The following is a 23308-nucleotide window of genomic DNA, read 5'->3' as shown; positions in this document are numbered from 1 at the left end:
TGAGAACGTTTGACCTAGCTTCAGCAGCTCAGCCATTTTCTTTCGTAAGTACTTATCTACTTGCATAAAAATATTAAGCCAGTAATTTTTTCAATAGTAATAGATACGTGAGGATGAGAGGACAAAACCAGCTTCAGAAATCAGTCCTGGGTTACACGCCGAAGTATCTACTTATACTGGAAATCGATTTTAGAACTTTTAATACCCCAAATACTAGGCTTTGAACTTTTCAGCCAACCCTTTTGTAACAACCCTTTGGCTTTTGCAAAATCCTGTTATAGTTGTGTAGCAACATGTTCCTATAGTTTAAGCCGTTCTTTTGAAAATACGAATAACTTTTTAACATTATATCAGCTTAGCCTTTTTTCCAAACTATGTTGGAGTCGGCTTTCAGTCTCACCGGATGCAGCTGAATACCAGTGTTTTTTTACATGGAGCGACTGCCTATCTCACCTCCACAACCCAGTTACGGGGGATTTAACACGATACCCTTCGGTAAGACTGGTTGTCAGATTTTCTAGCTTCTGACTACTGTTAACGACTGTCAAAGATCTTCGAAATGACAGCCGGGACCCACAATTTAACGTGCCTTCCGAAACACGGAGGAACTCGATATGTGTTAGATGGTCACCCATCCACAGAACAACCTCGGCAAGCATGGCTTAACCTCAGAGATCGATCCGCGCGGCTGTCGGTAACTAAGCCACGAGTTCCTCGTTGTTAATAACTTTTTAACATTATCCTATCTAATAATAACATGATGTCCTTCGTAAAAGCCTTCGCTTTAAAAAGCCAATAACACGTCTACGATGCCTACACACGTATGTGTAGTGGAACGGCAAGCTTAATAAAATTAAACTCGCTTGAAGTGCGCTGCCTGTATCATACCGTACACTCGATATTAAAATTACGAACAAGAGGGTATACCTACGCGATAAATATAGAACATTAAAAACATCCCGTCTTTCAAACAAGGTCAAACAGAGGCCAAATAATACTAGTGACGAAGACAAAGTCCGTCCGGATTTGGCCCTACTTTCTCTGCAAGTAATCCTCTAAACTGAAATGAAAAGCGTATCAAAATCCGTTGCATCATTTAGAAAAAACAAACAAAAACAGATACAGTTAGCAGCTTTGTTTCATTATGATTATTAATTACCCCGTCAGCTCTCTAATTTTAGTTTAGTGCGAAATTGCATAACGAATACTAATAGTTCAATTAGTACGAAATTAATTAAGTACTTTAGTAACAATCCGATTTGCAAATTCTCATACCGTTCAGTTTATAATTACATTTCGCCCTAAAACATTGATTACGTATTAACTATTGGATGTAAACTGTGACATGAAGTTGGCTTCTAACGAAATTACAATGTTAGTATTAGTAGATACATACGTGTATGTATTGAAACCATATTTGGAAGATTAATCGATGTTATCCGATACGATATGAAATAGGTAACTGATAATAATAATCAAATTGATACTATACGCTAAACTATTATTCTGAATCTATGACAGGCGAATTCAAATTATGGTTATACATATAAGTCGAATTATAATACTAACTCGGTAAAGGTTTCGTACACGTACATACAAGCCTTCTAAAACCTCCGATACTCAACGATTTTTGTCTTCAAGCAACTACCGCAGGTACAAATCCATGCGGACCTGAGACCAATGGTCTAGTTAGAATAATCTGTTTTGAAACGAAGTTCTTATTTTAGATGTACAGTTACAAACTTCGAAGTATAAAAAGAAATAACAGCGAAACTTCGCTGGAAAACTAGTAGCATTTCTCGGTAAAGTTTGAACAAAATACATCACTCGCGCTTTTTCTCTCAAATGTATTTCATTTCTTTTAAAATACATCTGCCCGTCTAATATAGTCCGACAACTTAGTAGGGAGCTTTGCCACGGTTTATCTACCTCTTCTAAAAGATGTAGCTGTATCAAATAGGCGGCATAATCCTGCGGGTCGTCTATGTTCTTAATTCTGAATCTTGTTTACCTCAGCCACTTACGAACCTTGCATAAAAGGCTCTTTATTTAGTTGTTAGACAAAAGGAATTTCACATTTCTAAGCAAGTTTCACGCCATTTATTGTGCGATACTATCATCAAAACGACAGCCAATTATCTTATCTTAGAGCAATTAATAGCTCCTCTCTCTACGATAGTGATCTGCAAATGTTAAATTATGTGTCATTATAGACGGCATTATAGCAGATGCCTCTTCAAGTCGCCACTGTTTCATAAATAACAGTTTACTGTCATGCATAGAAAGTAGAAGCGAACATGATAGACGTCACAATACTAAATAGGAGCTTAGTTAACAACAGTCACGTGGTACGATCTCTGACGTTAAGCTAAGCTTGCCGAGGTTGCTCTGTGGATGGGTGACCATCATATGCATATCCGTGTCTCGGAACGCACGTCCTATTGGACGCATTGGAGTGCAAAGATGTTACAAATACACCCATTATTCGCTATTGGTCTCATGTAACAGCGACTGACCGTATTTCCAAACACGAGACAAGTAATTATAATTTTGGAATTGCAAATACCCTTGAGCACTCCTCGTCTTAGGAAAAAAATCTTCGTGATACTACCGTTATAGACGTCATTAATATTAAAATTGTAAATTACGAAATATATCGCTACAGCATCGCGGTAATACAGAACTCCGGCAAAAAAGCTTACTTATTTAAATTTTCAATTATGTCGTTGGTCAGTTTGTGTTATTTCTATTAGGTATGAAATAAAGGACTATTTTCTACTTAAAATAATTCGATATTAGTTTTTCCCCTAACATGATCGTAAATACAAGATATAATATTATCCTACAGGTGCCAAGGTAAAGTAGAGTACCTGCTCTGTGGCACAAAAGTGTTTGTAAACTGCAGAGCCACTGTGCCATTAAAAAGCTAGAATGTACGTAGTCAACTTATAACCACAGTCCGCTACTATGCTAACATAATATAAAATTGTGTATTACACTTTATAAATAAGGAACAGGTGTCGTGAATAAAAATGTATTGATTAGGAATTGCTAATTGAACGTTAAAGGGCTTATTATGTATCAAAGATCCAACGGAGTGGGGTAGGAACACGGACGAGTACAGGACACTAAGCAGGATGGGATACCGGAGAATATTCTGGAAATTTAAATAAATATATTTAATACATTATTTTCTTTTACTCATATAATCCATGGTCAAAATTTCATGTAGGTAGCGTCAATATTGTCTATATTGGATATTAATGTAGAAGTTGCGACAAAAAATATAAGGAGTATCACTACATAGTATAAAACAAAGTCGCCCATTTTGTCTGTAGTCCCTTCGTATGCATAAAACTTTAAATCTACGCAACGGATTTTGATGCGGTTTTCACTAATAGAAAGAGTATTTTCTCCGACAGGTTTTTATATATAATTGAAATACATTGAAACTATATTAGCTGAGTTATAGCGATTTATGTCCAAGAAGTCAGAAAAAAAATCTAATTGAAGATTGCATTTGTGCGTGCGCCGCTTATACCGTTGGATACAAGTAAGAACAATGTATTGCAAAAACATTGGTCTTTATTAGTTCTACAAAAAAGTCCGCGATGACATATATCCAGCTTTTTTATTTAAGTCACAAAAACTACTTTTCTGTATTAAAAAAACATTTAATTCGTTGGGTGATGTTTAACTGGTGATATAACCAATAATACATATATCCTTATCAAAATAAGTAAGTTCATCATCACGAGCATTTAATTTAGATTATTTTTGCAGTTTACAGTGTGTTATTTAGACATATAGTTTAGGAGATATCACGATATTAGTATTGCGGCACGGTACGGGCCGGCCGCGGCGGCGGGGGCAAAAACTGATAGGGGGGGCGATCAAAGAAGAGTCACAGAAACCAAAAAACATTTTAATATTTTAAACGCGGTTAAGGGAAAGAGAAGTTATTGTGAATTTAAAATTAGTATCCAATATGTGTTGGTGCGTTGACTGTATTTGTCGAAGTAGCGGGATACACGCAAACGAAGTTGCGCGGGTCAGCTAGTTACTTATAATAGTTAAAGATGATCGAGAACTACTTTAGTTACAATATTTAAACAATATGTGAGACAAATAAAAAAAGGATAAACATTCAAGATATACATAATATGAATGCACAAATGCCAATATTTCCCCGCAAGGTGATAGCTATTCTCATGAAACATATTATGAATTAACTGTTTCAATCGTACCCAAATCATAGGTGTATAACAACATTCAAATAATTCATGGCGTAAACTATTTATCGATTAATTAGCGATTCTGTTTCTATTATAAATGTAAATTAACCATTTGTTTCAAAATAATCGCACGTATTTGATTTATTGACTATGCGTCGTTATAAACTTAGCCTAACAATTGACCGCGATATAGCCTATGGCAATTAAGTTTTACTTTAAAATAAGCACTCGATTTTTGTCCTTTAACGGCAAGTTACCAAGCGTGATAATATAGCAAAGAAATGTATTATCATGAACAATGATGAAATCATCTCTTCCAGTTTGGAGTGAGTTGTCCGGTCATATTTATTTTATTTTTAACTACACAGTACACCTAAGAAATAATTTAGGGCGTATTTGTATAGCTGTTATATAAGTTGTACATACCTTGAGCATGGTGAGTATCTTCTGAGAGAGCTCGTAATCAAAGTTGGTGTACTTTGAGTCAGTCATGTCGTAGATGAACACGAGGCCGGCGCGTTGCGTGTCCACTGACTGCAACGCTACGTCCAGTTGATATACGACGCCCTGTTTCAAATATAATAATATTTTATTAACAAGATTGATTTACAAGGATCGTACCAAATGGCGTTCTCTAGTCTTACCCTATGGGAAGACGTGATTTTATGATTGTATGTATGTATGTAAGGTTGTAAGATTACATAAACCATTTAATAGATTGAAGAAGAAATGAAGTTCCGCAAAATAATTACACGTAAGGATTTAGTTTTTCAAATTTCTGGACTCCTTTATTCTGTATTTCACTTTTTGTACCAGACAAAATATTATAAATCAGATTTTACTGAAACTGGTATTAAAATTTCAACATTCAGTTTAAATTGGATCTTCTTCCACTTTGAGAATACGGTGGAAAGTATATACATATGTAGCGACTATCGCCTCTGAACTATTCATTTGAATACCATTAGCATATTTCTGTGATAACAACTATGACTGTATGACTAACGCGATGAAACAAGACTTAAGTACGACACACCTATTTACGTTTAAAAGGCAAATGTCTTAAGAGCTCATTTAATTACCTTAGGGACCCTCCCTGTACAAGGCAATTTTAAACGCTACTTGCCAGTACCATTTCTTGACATCAAAATACTTAATTAAATACAATAATATAGGTACTTTCTCTTATTAAAATGTCCGTTGCAGAACAAAATGTTGAACAATATTTATTGAAACATCAAAGTAATGTAGCCGCGACATTTTCAAGGCTGATTTGATGGAAAGCGAGTGAAAGTTAAATAAATAGACTATAAACAAAGCGTTGAACTAGTGAAAATAATATTTTATCCAGTCTCAAATAGAAGAAACGGTGAAATAAGTGTAGACATAACTAAAAAGGGTATCATCACCGACGAATTTTCGCTTGAATTGCTGCGTGTGCCATTCTTCTAAGAAAACTTTTTACGGATTAAGGTGAAGGGCATTTATATTCATTTAACCGAATAATAATTTCCAAGAAATCAAGAAACTCATTGTGATGTAGGCACATATAAAGGGCAGAATGAGTAATGCACAAAGTTACAAGATGATTAGTCACAAACTGCGTAAATGGAGAATTGAATCCGAACAAAATACCCAATGAACTTGTATGTTTATTACATAAGTATAATTTTAAGGAAATTTGAATGAACCATGTGTGAGTACTGTTTGATATGGAATACGTAACATTACACGCACAGTGGGCGGTGTTACATTTCATACGACTGTATATTATATCAATGCCGCAAAGCCGAGAGCCGACATTGATATTATGCATGTATGAAGTTTTACTGCTCAGAAATATTCAATATGATGAAACGTCCCCTATCCGCGATTCTCCGTAGTTACACATACATGCAAATAAAATATTAAAAGGTTAAGTGCGCAAAGGGCTCGTTCGGGAGACTATTCGACCCATTTCTGGTTTTTACGTCGCGTTTTCAGGAAAAACGAAGTATAATATTTTACCTGTAAAGTGGTTTGATGCGTCGTTTGCGATGGAAAATGTTTGTTCGCGGTGAACACCGCAATAGCAGCGCCTGTTGCGTCCCGAGTTGGCTGCAAGTATAAAACGCAATGTTATAATATAACCATCAATCTACTATTACCAGTAAATCATTCGTACTCAATAAATAAATCATTTATAACTAACAATTCATCATCAGCGAAACCATAACAGACTGCGATGTTTAAGTTACCTAAAACTAATAAATCTTGTTAAAGTTCGTAACCAGTACCTACTTGATTATTTATTCCTACTCATTTTTCTTACTACATTTCCTCGAACTTAATTACTCTTATAGCATACTAGCGTTAACTGAGTGTAACGTGATACTCACCAATATAGTAAATTTCCCAGTTTCAAGTTCTGATTTAAGCGGGTCCTCAAAAGGCTCGAACTTGTTGAGTCCTTCCCGGCGGCGCGTGGCCTCGTGCTGCCGCCATAACGCATGCGCGCGCGCCACATCAAACTTGCGCGCGAGCAGAAATTTAATTGCTGTAGCTCGCGACACGCACGCCGCACCAGATTCACTCAACGCGTCCAAAAACGCCTTAGTTGCCTGCAACACAACATTTTAACTTATATAACCCGTTGCTATTCTCAAAGTATCCACACAAATAAAAATAATGGAATTTATTATGTAATGATTTCAATGATAACTTTTTTTTCTACCGCTTCTGCTAAATATATCTGAAAAGTCATAAAGGACTGATAAGAACGGGGAATCCTTGTAGCCAAATCTTGGCCACACCCAAAATTCTTGAAAAATACATTCATTTAGATTACAACCCACGAGCAATCTAAAGTCCTGACCTGTTTTACATCAGTCTAAGGGTAGATTATCGGTACGCCTACCTACTAATTGAATGGCGGAGGTCACACGACCAGCCGTTCGGTGTAATCAATCGGTTAATTAGGTTAAGCTGAAAGCTTATTTCAGCGCTCTCGCGAATTAGGACTCAATCAATCTATGTTTAGCAGCTACCTATTTACATTATTCGCATAAACAATAAATCTGTCAAACAATGACGATCTAATTTTAGAAATAAGTGCTTTTGGTTCTGCAGTTTGTATAACATCATTCAACATAACATTTACCTACGATGAACCCAATATTAGAAGTAAGTATCTAAGCATTCTAGTGCCAATTGTGCTTGTCTCAAAAACTCAAGTCATCATGTCGTTGAATGGCCTGAATCCCACTTGTCAGCATCGACATCACATATTGTATAAATATTTGATGAGAAAGGAAATACCTGCTGGCTAAATCCCGACAGGATTGATTTCTAATTCGATCGTTTTGCGTCATCAATCATGATATAATTTGTAATTTCAGAGTACGATTCCACATGAGCACAAATTTGACTCTATCAGATTCGAATTCGATCCTGTCGGGAGTACCTACCTACGCCACCTGATTTTCATAGACGGTTTGCTATATCATGCAGAAAGACAAAGATAAACTATACCCTTAAAAACTTCAATAACTTTTGAAGCAAGGCCTCCCGCACTCTATGTCTAAAATCTTCATCCACTCGAAATCTGAATCTGAGAAATTCCATTTTGGTTCCTTATTATGCACGGTTTGTTTAACACTAAATAGTTGAGCACTTCATTTCACTACTTGGTCACACTTTCATCGCGGTCATTACGTTCTCAACTAAAGGGCGTGCTACTGAACAAGGTTAAATTGTGTCTATAATCTTAATTATACGCACATTAAATTTCTGCAACAGTAACAAGAACTTTACAATTTAGTGCTAGGTACTTGTATTTAGGAATTGGACGACGAGAAACTCATTTATCCACAGTCTTAAACAGTATTACGCATTATTGACGTAACTAATATTATTTCCTTGAAACAAACAAATTCAATCAGTGCACCAACACTGGACACAGTAAATTCCCCACAGGAAATAATTACGTAAAGAAAATCATAGAGAAACGCATATACAATGATCACAGATAGGTGGCAAATATAGTAAAATAGTTTGGTATGTATTTCGGTCTACGTTCTTAAAGCGAAACTTGCTAATTAATACATGGCTGGTTCAAGTTTAAAGCGGCCGTCGGAGCCGAGTGGCAATGAAGAGGACACTTGAGGGCTTTGAGCGGACGGATACGATATACGACGGAATCGTTGCATATGTATATCGATGCAAATAAGACGGGAGGGGCGCGGCGGGTTAATTCTTCCGGGATGTGTTTCCTGTGTGGGCACGGATGAACCCGGCCCCGAATATTAGTATGAGCGAGCACGCGCCGCCACTGCTACTCGACCGACTACTCCGGCCTTTCCATTTCATTACAAGAAACTGATTACTAAACAAAACACACTTGACGTGACTATTAACAATAACCGTAACGTTTTTTGGCGTGTTTATTACATAAACTTATGCAATTGGTATTTCAGGTTGTTAATCACAGATTACGTGATAAAACAAGCCCTAAGAGGTTATTAGTTAGACTATGTAGTTGATTACTTTAGGTTTTCCAGAAGAGAAAATCGCACATATATAACTTTACCGTATATAAAAACGATTTACAGAAGTATACCATCTAATTATATAAAACCAAAACCTAATAAGGATTGAAAATCACATAAATCGAGTTTCAAAACACTACAATGACTACACTTTGGCCCCATTATTCACACAATACAAACACAAGCACGAGAAAAATTTTCAATCATTGCAACTTATACGCAGAATGACGAAAAACTCGACAAGATTTATTATTAGTAAACAAGAGGTAAAATAGACACAAACGTTAACGTAGAGTCGCACGCACGATCGCACGAAACCGACACCGAGTTGCAACTGTCAAACCGACCAAACGTATTATTACAGACTGAATAAATCAAAACCACGCCACTTTCCTTTAATTGTGCGGTATTGTAGTTATTAGCAGACGATATTTATGAAATGCTTAAACAATATTACGGTAATAGGGAAAACCGAATCATATTGCAAAAAATAATACCATAATACGCGTTAAACATTCAATTAACATCCCCTTCAATCAATCCATAGAAGGTTTTTTGTGTGTGCATCTGATTCGCGTTTGACGAAGTCTCGGGTACCTGATTAAGCCTGATTAACACTCTTTTCAAAGCAATTGACTACCTTAACTATGCGCGTAAACAGTGTTGATCTCACCTATAAACATAACAAATATTTCTAGCATATTAAAATGTTTAGCGCAGAACATCATATTAATGAAAATCCTAGAGTACTACGCAAATGTCTCCGAACTCAGACTACCGTACCGATTTGCAGCGGTATAATTTCGATATTTTCAACAATCATTATCATTTTTTAGCCTATTTACATTGTAGAAGATACCTGCATGCAGTGCTTGCAGATAATACGCATAAGCTTTATACAAAGAGCATTTTAAATTGAATAAACTTTGTTTACACCGTAAATCTACATCACGGCTGTTTTACCAAAGGTGTACAATACCCAGCAATAAATATTGCACATCGACCAGATAAAGTAGAGCAGCATTATCGTCATTATTTTTTCTGTGACATCCATACAAAAGACTTTACAAATGCAATTGTAAATCCTGTGACCTTATTCTATTCCCTAGGCAGATTACCTAGTTCTATTTTTCTTTTATTGAATACTATACAACTGATACAATACATAGCTATATAAAAGAAAGCAGGAAGGGGTTTTCTTCGCGGGAGCCTAACTAATTAGAGGTAAACTTACAGTGAAAACAAACAACGACAAGTATTACGCTCCAACAGTAGCAGTGCAAAGGCCATTGTTTACGGACTAATTGTCTTTTTTTCTGCTCCAAAAGGCATCTGTGTATTCTGAACCAACTACACGATAGTCATCACAAATTAAAACCTAGTGTTTTACAATGGTATTGTAAGTGTTTTGTAGGAACGTTTCTGCGTAATAAATTTTCCTCGATTCCTTATAGTGGAAATATTCTATCTTTTGAAAATATTTAATCCAAGCTATGAATGAGGTTCGACAACACGACTAACATAGATTGGAAATCTAAATATAAGTTCCTAAATAGTTTAAAGTTGTGCTGTAAGTACATTTCGTATCGATGGTATTGTGAATCAGATAAAAAAATACACGAACCTACATCACTAGCGAAAATGATGACATACTGGTGTAAACCGTTTCCCGGGAACTCGAGCCGTGACCATACACGTGCTGGCCTTCCGAGAATTACGATTTCCTAGAAACCCTCTCACACCTGAGCAATGAGTCTGCTTCTCTACAAACTACATTGATAATTTCACATACGACATTATGTAGGTATATCTATACAGTATATGTTACATTGGCAATCTTCAATTGATTCCTTTTTAGTTAGACAGATCAAAAATATTATTCCTCGAACAGTACAAGTTATAAACAAACCGTTATTATAATTAGACGATACGGAACATTTACGATCAATTTATTTTTGGAACAATGATTAAATTCTGCAATTACAATATGAGGATAATTTCACTTTTTACTTAAACCGACCTACTACAATATGAGGATAAAGTTACGTTATCACTTTGTCTATTTATGAAACCAAAAGCATGATTGATGCAACATCTACAATATTCTACATAGGTACATAAAATCACGCCTTATTTCCCATAGGGTAAGGCTGAGAGACCAAACAACGCCACTTGGTACGAACCCTAAAAACTATCCAGCAATTCTAGCAGAGACATACGTCAAACTGGTTCAATTAAAATTATGAACAAAGTAATAGTAAATAGGCTCAAAGTACTTCATGAAGGATCTGTTTGTGTCAATGACACTTCAGTCAGGAATAAAAGACTGTGTCCAGGCAGCGAGAAGAGTAAGTCCCTGAACCGTATCTGTAACCGACAACATGCATGGTTCCTTGAACACATTGTCGTTATTTGTTAACAGCGGTAAGTGCTCAGATTTCGTTAACAAATCTGTGACATGTTTGTAGAAACAGTGTCGTTTTATAGTGAGTATGATCTAATTAGGTGTAAAGCATTTTAAAACATTTTAATTTAACTAATAAATAAAGTACTTAACGCAAAAAAACTGTGTCTATAGGAGTTATTGTTTTATCAATATTTTGGATTATGAACGCAACCATGGCCATTTTTGTATGTTTAGACTTATTTTTTGGACATACAAATACCATTGCAAACGTGAGCCTATCTAAAGAATTAAAAATAAAGCTAGAACACCTTTTATCTTCTAGATATTCACAAAGTTACGACGACAAAAGAGGATAAGAATTGAGTTGAAATTATACCCAATCGTAATAATCTGTATGACCTGGTTTTATTCTACGTATAAGGGTCTCTGTTTTCTGGGAACCCGTTGATTAGTATTAATACTTGGAACTATTTACTAAAATTTATCTCTTTACATCAGTAGCGCGATTGTCGAGGATTGGAACCATCTAGTATCGAGAGTTTGACATTTAAAACGAGCTGCAAAAATTGTTTCTGCAACGTCCGCTAGAGGCGCTGACCAGATTTTTATACAAAATGTTTTGATAGCTATACTATACTATACTAGACAGACTCTACTACTGTCGTGTATCGACAACCGGCAGTTTTGTAGAGAGACAGAACAGTGTATGGAAACTGAGCTTGTATTAAACAGTAGACTGATTCAACAATTGAAATCCTATCAAATCAGTGCAGTAAACGAGATAAAGGGTCCACTGTCACGCGAGCAGAGGCGTAGGCGTCCGGTATCTCTCTGTCACTCATACTTAAAGTTGATTTATTACTTTGATTCATTTCTCATAATTCAACGTTGAATTTAATACATATTATTATATTAATAGAACACACTATATCTTTTTGATATTATAATACAGTATGTTGGCAAAAATACATGCGATTAGAGATCTTTTTAGTACAGCAACATCATTTACAAATTAATTTTAACATTTTTTTATGGATTAATGTTGGATCTTCTAAACAAATAAAGCATTTAGTCAACAGTTCATTGAAGGAAAAAAATTATATGTTAGATCTCGGATGTATTACCGCAAGTTTACCACATAGCTTAATATAACTATCATAACATATCGGCGATGAGATTAACTTACGTACTTACGGACGTAAATAAACCGTGATCAGTTGTAATTAAGAGACGATCAGAGACGACTGTCAGCACTTTACAGCTAAAATATATTATACAAATAAATTACTTTATTAATTACCTGTCTGAGTTGCACTAATTTTCAATTGTACTTGTATAAAATAATATTAATCTTATATTTACATTAGTATCAGACGATAAGTAAACGTGACAAAGATGAGAGTAAAACGGATGTCGCGACCGGTCGACGACCGTGCAATCGATAGCCTATTCTATTTCGGAAGTACATAGTTGAGCTACAGAGTAATTATCAAGTACTTTGAAAACACGTGTCTTTGAACAAGATGGATATAAGTTGCTATTTTGCAAGAAAAGTTATTTTAACAATGTTAATGACCCCAGCCTCAGATTGATGAGCACTTAGAACCAGTATCATGGTTTATGGATAAGTGTCGAATAGCTTAACCAGGAGATAAATCGTCATCAAACATATGAAAACTGTCACTTATCCACCTTATATCCGAACCGTTAGTGAAACAGGGTCTCAGGATACCTATTTTGAATTCTTTATGAAATTGGATTGCAATTCAATAATTCATCTTTATTTGATGTATAGCTAGCTGTCTTTTTCTGTGCAACATTGGTTGGATTAAATATAGGAATGTGGAGCCACTATAAGTGCTGTAATTATCATTTGTTTAATATTGAGAACAACAAAACCTGTTCCAGCTAACAGTACATTTATTAGTTGAATACTATTGATTCAGGTTATCATGTTTTATTAAATTAATCATTATCAAATGCTATAAAGACTCATTTCAAACAATTTATAAAGTGTGGTTTAGCCTTTGCATGCAGTTTCTCTAGACAGTTACCTTTGATTAATATAGTAGTTTAAGCCCTTTCTTCTAATATGCCAGATATGCTAAACGGGTTGAGTTGTTGTTATAAGGACTGTAGGTCATGTATTTGGCCCAACATCTATCCACAAAAAATTACTTTATTTTAGAGACTATCAGTAGAAAGTACCTTATGCTTCGGTAATCAAACCAGAAAAAATCAAGACTGGTTTAAATATTTTGCTCAGCCTTCTTTAACCAATGAATTTTATTAATGTAATTAATTGGATCAAATAGCGAATGGAGATAAGATTTGTTGTGGACTTCTAATAAGAAATTTTAAATAAAAATGTGCAAAGTGTGCGAACCGCGATTGGAGAGTCTTGCCCAGCTATGGGATGGCCAGGATTGAAAAAAAGTTTATTTTAATTTATTTTGCCAACAATATGGTTATAGCACATACAGAATAGATGAAAGAATAACTATAATTTTGTTGAATTTAATGCATTTTGTCTGACTTTTATGGGTTATCAGCATAAAATAATGAGGATAAAATAAAAAAATTACAAGATCTCAATCCTTGTGAATATTAAGTTTGGATTATAAAGTTCATACATTTAGCTCAGCAGATAAATAATGATGCTGGAAGAATTCAGAACAGCAATTACCACGGTCGCCGTCGGCGCTGCGCCGGCCGGCTTATATGATAATGATGATCAAAAGAGGGAGACTGACCTGACAAAATACTTTGAGACTGTGGGTCGTGGAAGGTTATTCACACATACAAACTATTTTAGATCTTTTTTATATTCTAACCAAATTAGGTCGTCGTCATTAGAAATGCGGAAACTAATATGTACTTCGAATATTATCCCATTTTAATAAACAATTTATTTCAAAGTGCCAGGAACAACAACATTATCATTAATACAAAAAGTCCACAGCAAGATTGAGACGGAAATAGGAGGGGCAACATTATATACCATCGTAGAAATCATTAGTAAGTAGTAGTGTTATAAAATAATATACATAAACAAACTAGTACCAATACGAATAATAAGAATCTAATAATATATTGAATCAAATGAAAGGTGTTCACTATATTATTGGAAAGTTATTTTAAAGATTATAGAAGTTTAATAACAAGACACGAAGTAATCAAAACAAACATTGAATTGATGACATGGTAAACGAAGCAAGTTACAACCCACATCCTTTACCTAAATTCAAAATGGAAATGACACCAAACATAGCGGATTATGTTTATTGGGATCAAAAGTGCAATTATTTGCATTACTATTTAGTTCATTAACAAAATTAGCAGATAAAATTAAAAAATACTCACCAACTCTTGATCGGGTGACAGGGCCACCGCCATCTTTACAACAAACTGACAAATAATCATGTGGTTGCTATGACAGAAAATAAAAGACTTTTATTTCTTCGAAAAAATGTTGTCCGTGCAATAAATATAGACACAAAACGTGTTTACTTGTATTTTTATTATATCAAACAATATTGTAGTCGAAAAAATATAGATGCCGTATTAATGCTAGGGTAAACCGTATTTCGTGTCTATATGAATTTGTTTACTTCTACTACCATAATAAACATTTTTATGCTATTTTTATATAAGTATATTTATCGGGTTTAGTTAGTCACCTAATTGATTAGGTAGGTAGGTATATTAATTAATGATGCAAAAAAGTACGGACAAAAAATCTTGCCAGTTCAAATAACAGAATGAACGCAAAAATATGCACAGGCGAGTAAAAGAAAGCGAGACATAAAAAATCCGTGATAAAATCTGTCCAGCAAACAAATATTTATCCTATATGGCAACTTATCGGAACCTTGTCACTGTCAATTTTTTTATATTTTTAGGTTAGAAAATATTGGTCGACCTAATATTGTGTAAATAACGAAACAACTTAAAACCGAATTACACAATGTCGACTCGATGGTAAATATTATTAATAGATTAGGCAACTTTATCTTACAATTTTGGCTTAATTTAAAAAATAATACATTGTTTTTATTTTAGGTACCCTTTATACCAAAGAGGCAATCCACAGTTGAGAGTATTTTTACCAAATTTTTGGATGAAACTAGTGAGACCTCAGGGTCGTCAACTTCCTAACATTGTACATTTCGAGTGTTCGATGGAAATGACTAAATTTGACATAAAAAACTACCTGGAGAAAATATATAACATCCCTGTTGTTGATGTGAGAACTAGAATATATATGGGAAAGTTCCGAAGGGATGTTGGGAAAGGTTTTGTTTATAAAGATGATGATGTCAAGAGTGCTGTTATAACTCTAGTAAGTAGGAATACTTGATATGTATCATATACTATATACACAATATTGTAATATAAGAATATCATACCGGTTTTTGAAAAATTATATTTTTCATTATTAATTGCAGCCTAAAGACATGAAATTTACATTTCCCGATCTGTTTGAAAAGTCAAAAGATGATGAAGAAGAACAAGACAAAGCTATGGCTGAATCCAAGAAATCCTTCCAGAATTACATTGATCGCAACAAGAACAGATCAGATGTACCCAGCTGGTTCACAATATAATACTATTAAAATGTAGGTGTAAATTAGTAAAGCTATTGTTAAATAATGTAAATGTTTCTGATAATAAGTAGATAATAAAATTGCTAAATCCAAACTTGCTGTTTACTGCCTTATAAGTTGCAAGCTTCGCCCTACTAACAATATGCATAATGCACTTGCTGAGCTCACTAGATATATGAATATCAAATGACTCAAATTATATATTTATGATAATCACGGCTGAAAGTATATCTACACAGAATAAGAGTGGTATTCTATTTTATGAATAATATAGGTGCAATGTATGCAAGGTAATAATTATGTACTGGTTTTCAATAATTGGTGCTGGGATTCTGTTTAAATGTAGCCTTAATAACTCTTCTATTGTCAATTGAAAGTCTCATTTCAATCAAGATATGTTAAGATCCTACCACTAAGACAATATGAATGCGAATAAAGCCATAAAAGTTTATTGAAATCTAAGCGAATGGTATTTCTTGGTCTCTGCTAAGGAGGAGCCTCTGAAAAGGGTTATTTTATGCATGTACCTATGTATTCATAAGTATAGCCATTTAAAGATTATCCTGAACAACAAAGGCTTATATGGTAATGAGATAAAACCTTAATTAATGGGATACAATACAATTAAAACAAGATATTGTTGAAGTCAAGTATATAATATTAAGCTTAAAAAAATAAACCTTACTACTTAAGTAGAAACATTATGTAATTTTTGCCAAAAAAATCAACATGTTTCAAAGTTGTTAATGGTAAAGTTTTAATTAACAATAACTTAATTAAACTGCAGCAATCAATGCCAGAAACAAAAACAACATTTTTATACTCATTTAAACTTACTTTAAATGTTTAAAAGTAAAATATCTATCTTCTTAGTCTTATAATATTAGAACTATGCCATAAGTTGCAACATTATATTGATATTATTTATTTGTAATTATTACATAATGACAATAAATAATTTATAATATTGCAACTAATGGCATTGCTTTAAACAAATGGCACATAAATGTATTTAGGAACAATAAAAAGAATAACAGTAAAACAAAAACAAGGTGTGAATAATGGATTTTATCCTAAGTATTCATCCAGAAATACAGACGAGTGGCACCTTGGACATTCAGCAATATCCAGTAGGAATGTTACCTGTGAACAATAAACATTTATTTTTTCACAAAATATTAACTAATAATAACATAGGTGTGGGTACATGGCGAAAAAACTAAAAAGTAGATCTGTATTTGCTATGCAAACTTTTTTTAAAGTAATGGTTTTAATTGGTTGTGGTATAGTATTTATGTTACGTAATGTAGAACTGGCGGTAGGTTCAGACTAATGCGTTTTAAGCAAGTCCTTTTTTCAGCTTTAACTAGAAATTAGAAAGGCAATATCTCAGACCTGCTCATTTTGATCTGAAAGAAAAGAGACCTAGATATTGCCTTGCGAGGCTGCTCTCTTAGTAAAGACCCAGCTATTCATGAAAATAGGCAGAAGGCATAGATGTCACCAAGCAATTGAACACAATCGGGTGTTTTAGTCCATAAACTGAACATAGGCACAGTGCAGCAGACTCTCAGTTGACTACTTTACAAATCACATGATCAATAGCTCCATCGCACCATACAACACGTTCCATTTGGACCTTAAAATTGTTGATACTGATTTTGTGAATGTGTTCAGGTTGGCATTCTTGTTTAACTGATTCAAATTCAAATTCAAATTATTTATTGCTTACTAAGTTATATATGTATACAAAAGGATCTTATATTAGGGTAGTGACAAACTTAGTAGCCTTTTTCAGGCATTGCAATTTTTACAGGGTAGAGTAAGGTAAGTTATTTAAATTTTAACATTATGTCTAGTTTCTAGCTTCTATATAATATACACATTATTCTAAATTTATATTGCTTAAATATTATAATTGCAATTTATATTAAGCATTATTTATATTAATTTATGCAACTGGGATATAGAGCAGATCAAGAACCAAATAACTCTTAAAAGTTGTTTAATATCGTTCCCACCTAGCACTAAAACCTTAAATCCCGCTTAAACAACATAATGATCATTAGGTATTTTCTCCTTATACTATATCAATAACATTAATTTCGGTACCTACCCACAAATAGTAAAGATTAAACAAGTCTCAATTTGTAAGAAAGTTTTCAAACTATTTTTAAATTAAATTGTAGTAAGAGCACATAAACAAGTTTCATGTTGTAAGCTTACCCGAGGGTGTTCGGAGCATGTCAAGCGGATACGTCCGTTACAATAGTAGCCACAAGCTCTGCAGAAGACTATAGTCTTCTCCCTGTTGCAAGAACATTTATTTGTGTAGAATTGAGTTACTTCTGGAACACCGCGTCCCAATCTCTGTGGAACCTTGTAAACTTTCCCAGTGGCGGAAGCCACTACAGGTGTGGACTGTGTCTTGGTGATTTTAAAATCCATTTTTTTCAAGTTCGACATAGTAATACGATTTCCAATCAAATATTGTGCAAACTGCAAAGTAATCACGCCTTGCCACAAACAAAATGCTCTCTCTCTATGAATGCGGGTAGGTACTTTCACAGTACTATTTTAACAGTTTTGACTGATTTACCTTTGAAAGTTGAAAAAAATCTGTTAATGTTCTCGGTGTTTTCGCGTAAATTTTAATGACGTTCCTAACGTTTAGTTTTTTTTAAAGTGATAATGAAAAATGTAATACACAAACATTTTTTTTTTAAATTTTCAATATTGATTTAGATTGTAGCTTAAATCTTTTTAATTCACATTTTTTTTATTATAATTTATTTTGATGCTTTTACAATGCTCTTATTTAATGCCAAAGTTATTACTTTTGAGTTTCCTTATAGTTTCTTCCAGGAAAAACGAAACGTCAAACGCAATAATCGTTTTCAATGAACAAAACTCCCTGTCATAGAGGATACTGCCAGTTATTTCTTTGTTTTGTTGTTTTTCGTCTATGGACAAGGCCATTTTAGGAATAAATAATTGAAAAATACTTCACTGTTTGCACACAATGAGCTGAATGAGCTCGTCTTGTTCAGTATTGATTACTTCGTTTGGAAACATTCCGGACGCATCAGTTTAAAATTATAAGAGCGTCAATATAGGCTATGGTTCTTAATACCAGTAAGTGCATAGTTACATCCTTAGGTACTTTTGTGGGTAGTACAAGCCTTACCACATTAAATGTACTTGTAGATACAAGTAATATATAAGTTTTATCATAAAGCTGAGCTGCTTACTTGAGTCCTGCCTTTACATTCTAGATCTTGAATAAAGTTCATCACAAAGGCTAAGGCCGAAATGTATAATGCTACCTGCATTATACAGTCTAGATTAAAAACATTAAACAAAGGCAGCAGTAGAAAAATACGAAATACGTATCCTTCCATAACTACAGTTCGCGTTAATTGACTATGTGTCTGAAAATAAAATATAAGCAACAAGAAGATACAAATTTTTAGGCAGAAAGAGAAAAGTAAACCCAAGAGACGTAGACGTAGGCAGTGTTGGGTCAATCAACTAATTTTTTCAATCAATTGATTAGTCATGACTAATTTAGTCATGAATTATTTAGTCATGATTGAATTAATCATGAGTAAAAATAATAATCATAATCATGATTAAATAAATTAGTCATCAATCATTTAATGATTAAATGACTGATGACTAATTTATTGTATTTTTGTATGATGATTAAACTAAAAAAATTAATTCAGGTGACATAATTTTAGTTTAATTGAACACATCTATAAAACTTTAACTGATCACCACCTTAAGTTGACTGAAAGAAGATAATTCCATTATTTATAAAATTAGATTTTCAAAACGCGTAGTTTTAAAAAGCAATTTAAATTATTTTAAACTAAATTAGCCCGAACTTATTTTTGCAAATGTGTACCTGTGTAAATTAAAAAAAAAATTAACTGATTCTGTTGTAAAACTAGCTTTAATTAAAAACCTGTGATTAACAAATCAACAGTCATGGAACGTAGACTTGAAAAGCTTAGTTTTATTTAACTATTATTTTTAGTCATTAAAATTTTAGTCATGATTGAATAACTAACACTAACACTAATTAATCATCAATCACGACTCATGATTGAATTTTTTTAGTCATTATTCATTAGTCATGAATAAATAATTTAATCTTAATCATCAATCATCAATCAAACTAAATTTTGCCCAACACTGGACGTAGGCAAAGACTGGCGAGAAGTGCGGGTGATGGAGAAACAACGGCGATGTACAACTTAGAGGTAGGTAGGTACCTATTTAAGTTGTTTTCATATTCAACTAGTTATTACGAGGTCAGATTCAAAAGCAGATTTTACTTCGTTATTACCAAGTTTTATACGCGTGTAACTTTTTTATAATAGCTGGTAGTTAACTGAATTATTATTCACGGATTGACATCTGCACTGGCCCTCGCCATGTAAGAGAAGCGCAATTAATTTTATCATTGCAATAACAATCAACTATTTTAATTTTTATCTCTCACGTATATCTCACAGGAAGTTGTTGCATTGTTTGTCAAAGGTTTCCGTTTACTAGGTAACATGCAATCTGGAGGATATAAAAATGTTCCATCGTGTGAGTTGTCAATACAGTAGTGACCAGTGAAGATGAACGGCTCGTTTTATTTTATGGTCTTTGCTGTCTGCCTTGCGGCAAACTATGGACTTGTGTCCTTAGTAAACGCTGCACCTTCAGAAACCTCTGAACAATTTTTGGTCAGCCATGATTCATCCAACAGGGTAAGTCTATTAATCAATGTAATAACTGCCAGGCACTATCACCGAACCTTGCGTAATTGGTTGATCGATGGCATTGATTTTTACTAAAGCCTGCTGGATCCATATTCCTATTATTAATACCTACCCAGAAAATTTCGTCTAAAGTAGATATTAATCCAATTTATAGCACAGCAAGAGCAATCTGGGCAATAAACTTAGTTTTTTATTACAGCCGTTATTTATATTAAATATTACGGTATTGTTTTAGCGTACTACTAGTTACGCGACTGTTGATAACGATACGACATCTTAGGTTCGATTCCGCGGCAAAGTGCTTTGCTAATTTATATTCACACATTTATATTTACATTCTAATTTATTGTAAAAGGCGAAATAGGATTTGTATCCTTATGTCTACTATTTCGGATATAGCAGGCGTGATATCAAATCTTTTTAAGTAGGTACATGCGGTATCGTGTTTTTTGGAATTCGCTACCATATAATTACGCCGCTAAATATATAGGTTTTAAATTTGATTCCAGGTTGTGCGACAAGCGCCGCCTACACAAGATGACTTTACACCTCCGCCGCCCCCGCCAGGCATGTGGGTAGAAGACATTTCACGTAAAAAGAGGGAGGCAAAGGGCGTGGGAGGCTCTATGCCAACCAGAAAAGGATAAGCTTTTGATCAACGATTCTGACAAACCACCGGAAAACCATTACGGCCACGATAATGATAACATAGCTAAATAAATAAGCAGCAATTACATTGAGTTTTTGTTGATTACCTTCCTACTGCTAAGTTGTACAAGATCAGTAGTTTCAGTAGTTTCAGATTTGATACGTATTTTATGACAAGTCTCATAGAGCACCTAGTTCCTGACCCATCTATCATATCAGTCTTGCTCAAACAGTTTGCCTCAACACATGATTTACAACTTAATTCACTAGGTGAGGTTTAGTTTAATTATTATGCTTATTTTGTTCAAACGCACAGACGCGTCAAGGGCATATAGCGAACGCTTTACAAACGCGTATATGCGGTTCGGGCACACAGCAAGGGAAAATCGTGGACGCGATAGTGCGTCTGGGGCACTGTACGAATGTCGTTTTCTATGGGCACTGTTAAAATCCGCTGGGCAGTGAACGCGTTAAACATTATGTTGTTCAGTAATCTCCTCCACTCCATTTGGCAATGGTGGCCAGTGTCATTGCAATTCATTGAAATTTCCTCTGCCAGCTCATAATACTTATATAGGGTTCTGTACCTAAAGGGTGAAAATTATGATATTATTAATTAAATAGGAAGATAATAACAATACAAAATTAGTTATGTAACAAATTTATATTTCACATAATATGTTTTATAAAATTAGTAATGTTATTTGTGACCAGTTATGAAAACATTTGTAATGTTATGTTAAAGCAATATAATACCTAATATTCTCAAATATCAACTAAATAAAACATAGTCAACTCCTTCAATGAGATTCAATGATTTGAGATTTCTTTCAAATTCACCATTTGTTAGATCTAATTTCATACATATTAATAGTGGAGGCTTTGCCTCTGTAAAATGGACTACAGGTAACTTTGTAACTACTTTTCTTTTAATAGGACAATATAGTTCTACTGTACGTCCTATTTTATTTTTGTCTACATCACAAAAGGCATCTACTTTACTTATGCTACTAGAACTCAGTGAACGCACTAGTCTTCGGCCCCATTTGCCTGCGTTCCACACAGTAAAACGGTTCCAGAAAGGGAGCACATAATTTTCTAGTCTATCTAGTTGTATTTTCCATATAAGTTCTCTTTTTATAGAAAATGTAGCTGCTCCCTCATGGTAAGTGTAAATTAATAATTCTTCATCTACTCTGACCAAGTGTCCACCTGCATCTAGGTGATCATAAAAGAATATTAAATCTTCTGGTGTTCCATAACCACTCTCATCAAATCCTCCAACCTTATCATAAACAGATCTATGGCAAAACCAAGTGGGCATTAATAAAGTAGGCCCATTGGAAGTGTAAATTTGTGATTTTAGTTGTTCATTAGTAAGGGTATTAGCCCAACGAACAAATCGTGGGGTGGAATTAGCAGGTACTCTAGATATTTTACAGCCAACAAGTGCTGAGATATTTAATTTTGCTGTTTCCCATTGCAACCGCAATCTCTCTGGATGCATTACATCATCTATATCTTGAAAACAAAGAAATCTCCCAGTACTTATCTTCACAGCACTATTTTTTGCGGCGCCAACTCCTTTCGATTTAGTTCCACTAAGGAACGCGAAAGTTACTCCCAGTGAAGTAAAGTATTCTTTCCATTTTTCAAGCAAATGTTGTGTTCCGTCGTTACTGCCATCATTATAAATAGCCAACTCTAATTTTACGTCTGTTTTTATAAGAGTTTGACTGGCTATGGATTTCATGCAACTGTCTATCCATCTTTCGCCGTTGTATACTGGTATAATAATTGAGATTTCGGCCATTCGTTTCTTGTACTATTTGATAGACTACTTTATAAAATATGTTTTGAAATTCGATTTACATCTTAGCACACTTTTTCCCGCCTTCCTTCTATATTATTCTATTAGTTCGTTATAGCTACACCCCCTGGAGCTGCTCAAAGCAGCACCAAGCAAGCAGCTCTGTGCAGTCTGCACCAAAGAGTAAAGTAATGGTCTGCACTCAGTGCACTCTGCAGGCTCGGTTGTTGTTTGACACTGACATTTTGTTTGACAAACAAAACAATAGGGATGCACCGGTTTAAGTATAAAATCGAT

The 23308-nt window shown here is 34.2% G+C and overlaps 4 protein-coding genes across 5 annotated transcripts in view; 1 reads left to right on the top strand and 3 right to left on the bottom strand.

Annotated features, from left to right (window-relative positions):
- The window catches only part of Ptpmeg2 (Protein tyrosine phosphatase Meg2), a 43018-nt gene extending 28422 nt beyond the window's left edge, over positions 1-14596 (bottom strand). The window contains exons 1-5 of one of the 2 annotated variants that reach the window (XM_076123168.1): positions 9045-9104; positions 7746-8003; positions 6614-6835; positions 6243-6332; positions 4662-4802 (exon numbers count right to left, since the gene is read on the bottom strand). In XM_076123168.1, coding sequence (XP_075979283.1) covers positions 4662-4802; positions 6243-6332; positions 6614-6835; positions 7746-7838 — 546 coding nt within the window. In that variant the 5' untranslated portion in view covers positions 7839-8003; positions 9045-9104. Of the gene's footprint in view, positions 1-4661; positions 4803-6242; positions 6333-6613; positions 6836-7745; positions 8004-9044; positions 9105-14531 lie in introns of those variants that run through there. The other variant, XM_076123169.1, reaches the window with a different exon arrangement.
- A 418-nt stretch (positions 14597-15014) lies between these two features.
- Positions 15015-15869, top strand: mRpL23 (mitochondrial ribosomal protein L23). Its single transcript, XM_076123512.1, has 3 exons — positions 15015-15149; positions 15231-15510; positions 15617-15869. Exons 1-3 carry the CDS (start codon positions 15136-15138, stop codon positions 15773-15775), a joined length of 453 nt encoding a protein of 150 aa, XP_075979627.1. The 5' UTR covers positions 15015-15135; the 3' UTR covers positions 15776-15869.
- A 533-nt stretch (positions 15870-16402) lies between these two features.
- On the bottom strand, positions 16403-18420 carry LOC142978904 (uncharacterized). The gene is made up of 2 exons (XM_076123513.1): positions 18002-18420; positions 16403-16918 (listed from the first exon to the last, which is right to left on the bottom strand). Exons 1-2 carry the CDS (start codon positions 18239-18241, stop codon positions 16844-16846), a joined length of 315 nt encoding a protein of 104 aa, XP_075979628.1. The 5' UTR covers positions 18242-18420; the 3' UTR covers positions 16403-16843.
- Positions 18421-21852: 3432 nt separating this feature from the next.
- On the bottom strand, positions 21853-23245 carry LOC142978972 (queuosine-tRNA galactosyltransferase-like). Its single transcript, XM_076123632.1, has one exon. It carries the CDS (start codon positions 23012-23014, stop codon positions 21974-21976), a length of 1041 nt encoding a protein of 346 aa, XP_075979747.1. The 5' UTR covers positions 23015-23245; the 3' UTR covers positions 21853-21973.
- Between the last annotated feature and the right edge of the window lie 63 nt (positions 23246-23308).

Source organism: Anticarsia gemmatalis, chromosome 15, assembly GCF_050436995.1.
Source record: "Anticarsia gemmatalis isolate Benzon Research Colony breed Stoneville strain chromosome 15, ilAntGemm2 primary, whole genome shotgun sequence".
Lineage (NCBI taxonomy): Eukaryota > Metazoa > Arthropoda > Insecta > Lepidoptera > Erebidae > Anticarsia > Anticarsia gemmatalis.
The sequence above is the reverse complement of the archived record's forward strand: the minus strand, read 5'-3'. Positions and strand labels throughout refer to the sequence as shown.

What these genes read in the sequence shown, in the direction of transcription:
- mRpL23 (XM_076123512.1), top strand. An exon ending in AGAGTGCTGTTATAACTCTA is followed by an intron (nt 15,511 to 15,616) that starts GTAAGTAGGAAT and finishes TATTAATTGCAG; the next exon opens with CCTAAAGACATGAAATTTAC.
- LOC142978904 (XM_076123513.1), bottom strand. Translation starts at nt 18,241, where the DNA reads ATGTCGAACTTGAAAAAAATGGATTTTAAAATCACCAAGACACAGTCC. An exon ending in CATGCTCCGAACACCCTCGG is followed by an intron (nt 16,919 to 18,001) that starts GTAAGCTTACAA and finishes TATTGTTCACAG; the next exon opens with GTAACATTCCTACTGGATAT.
- LOC142978972 (XM_076123632.1), bottom strand. Translation starts at nt 23,014, where the DNA reads ATGGCCGAAATCTCAATTATTATACCAGTATACAACGGCGAAAGATGG.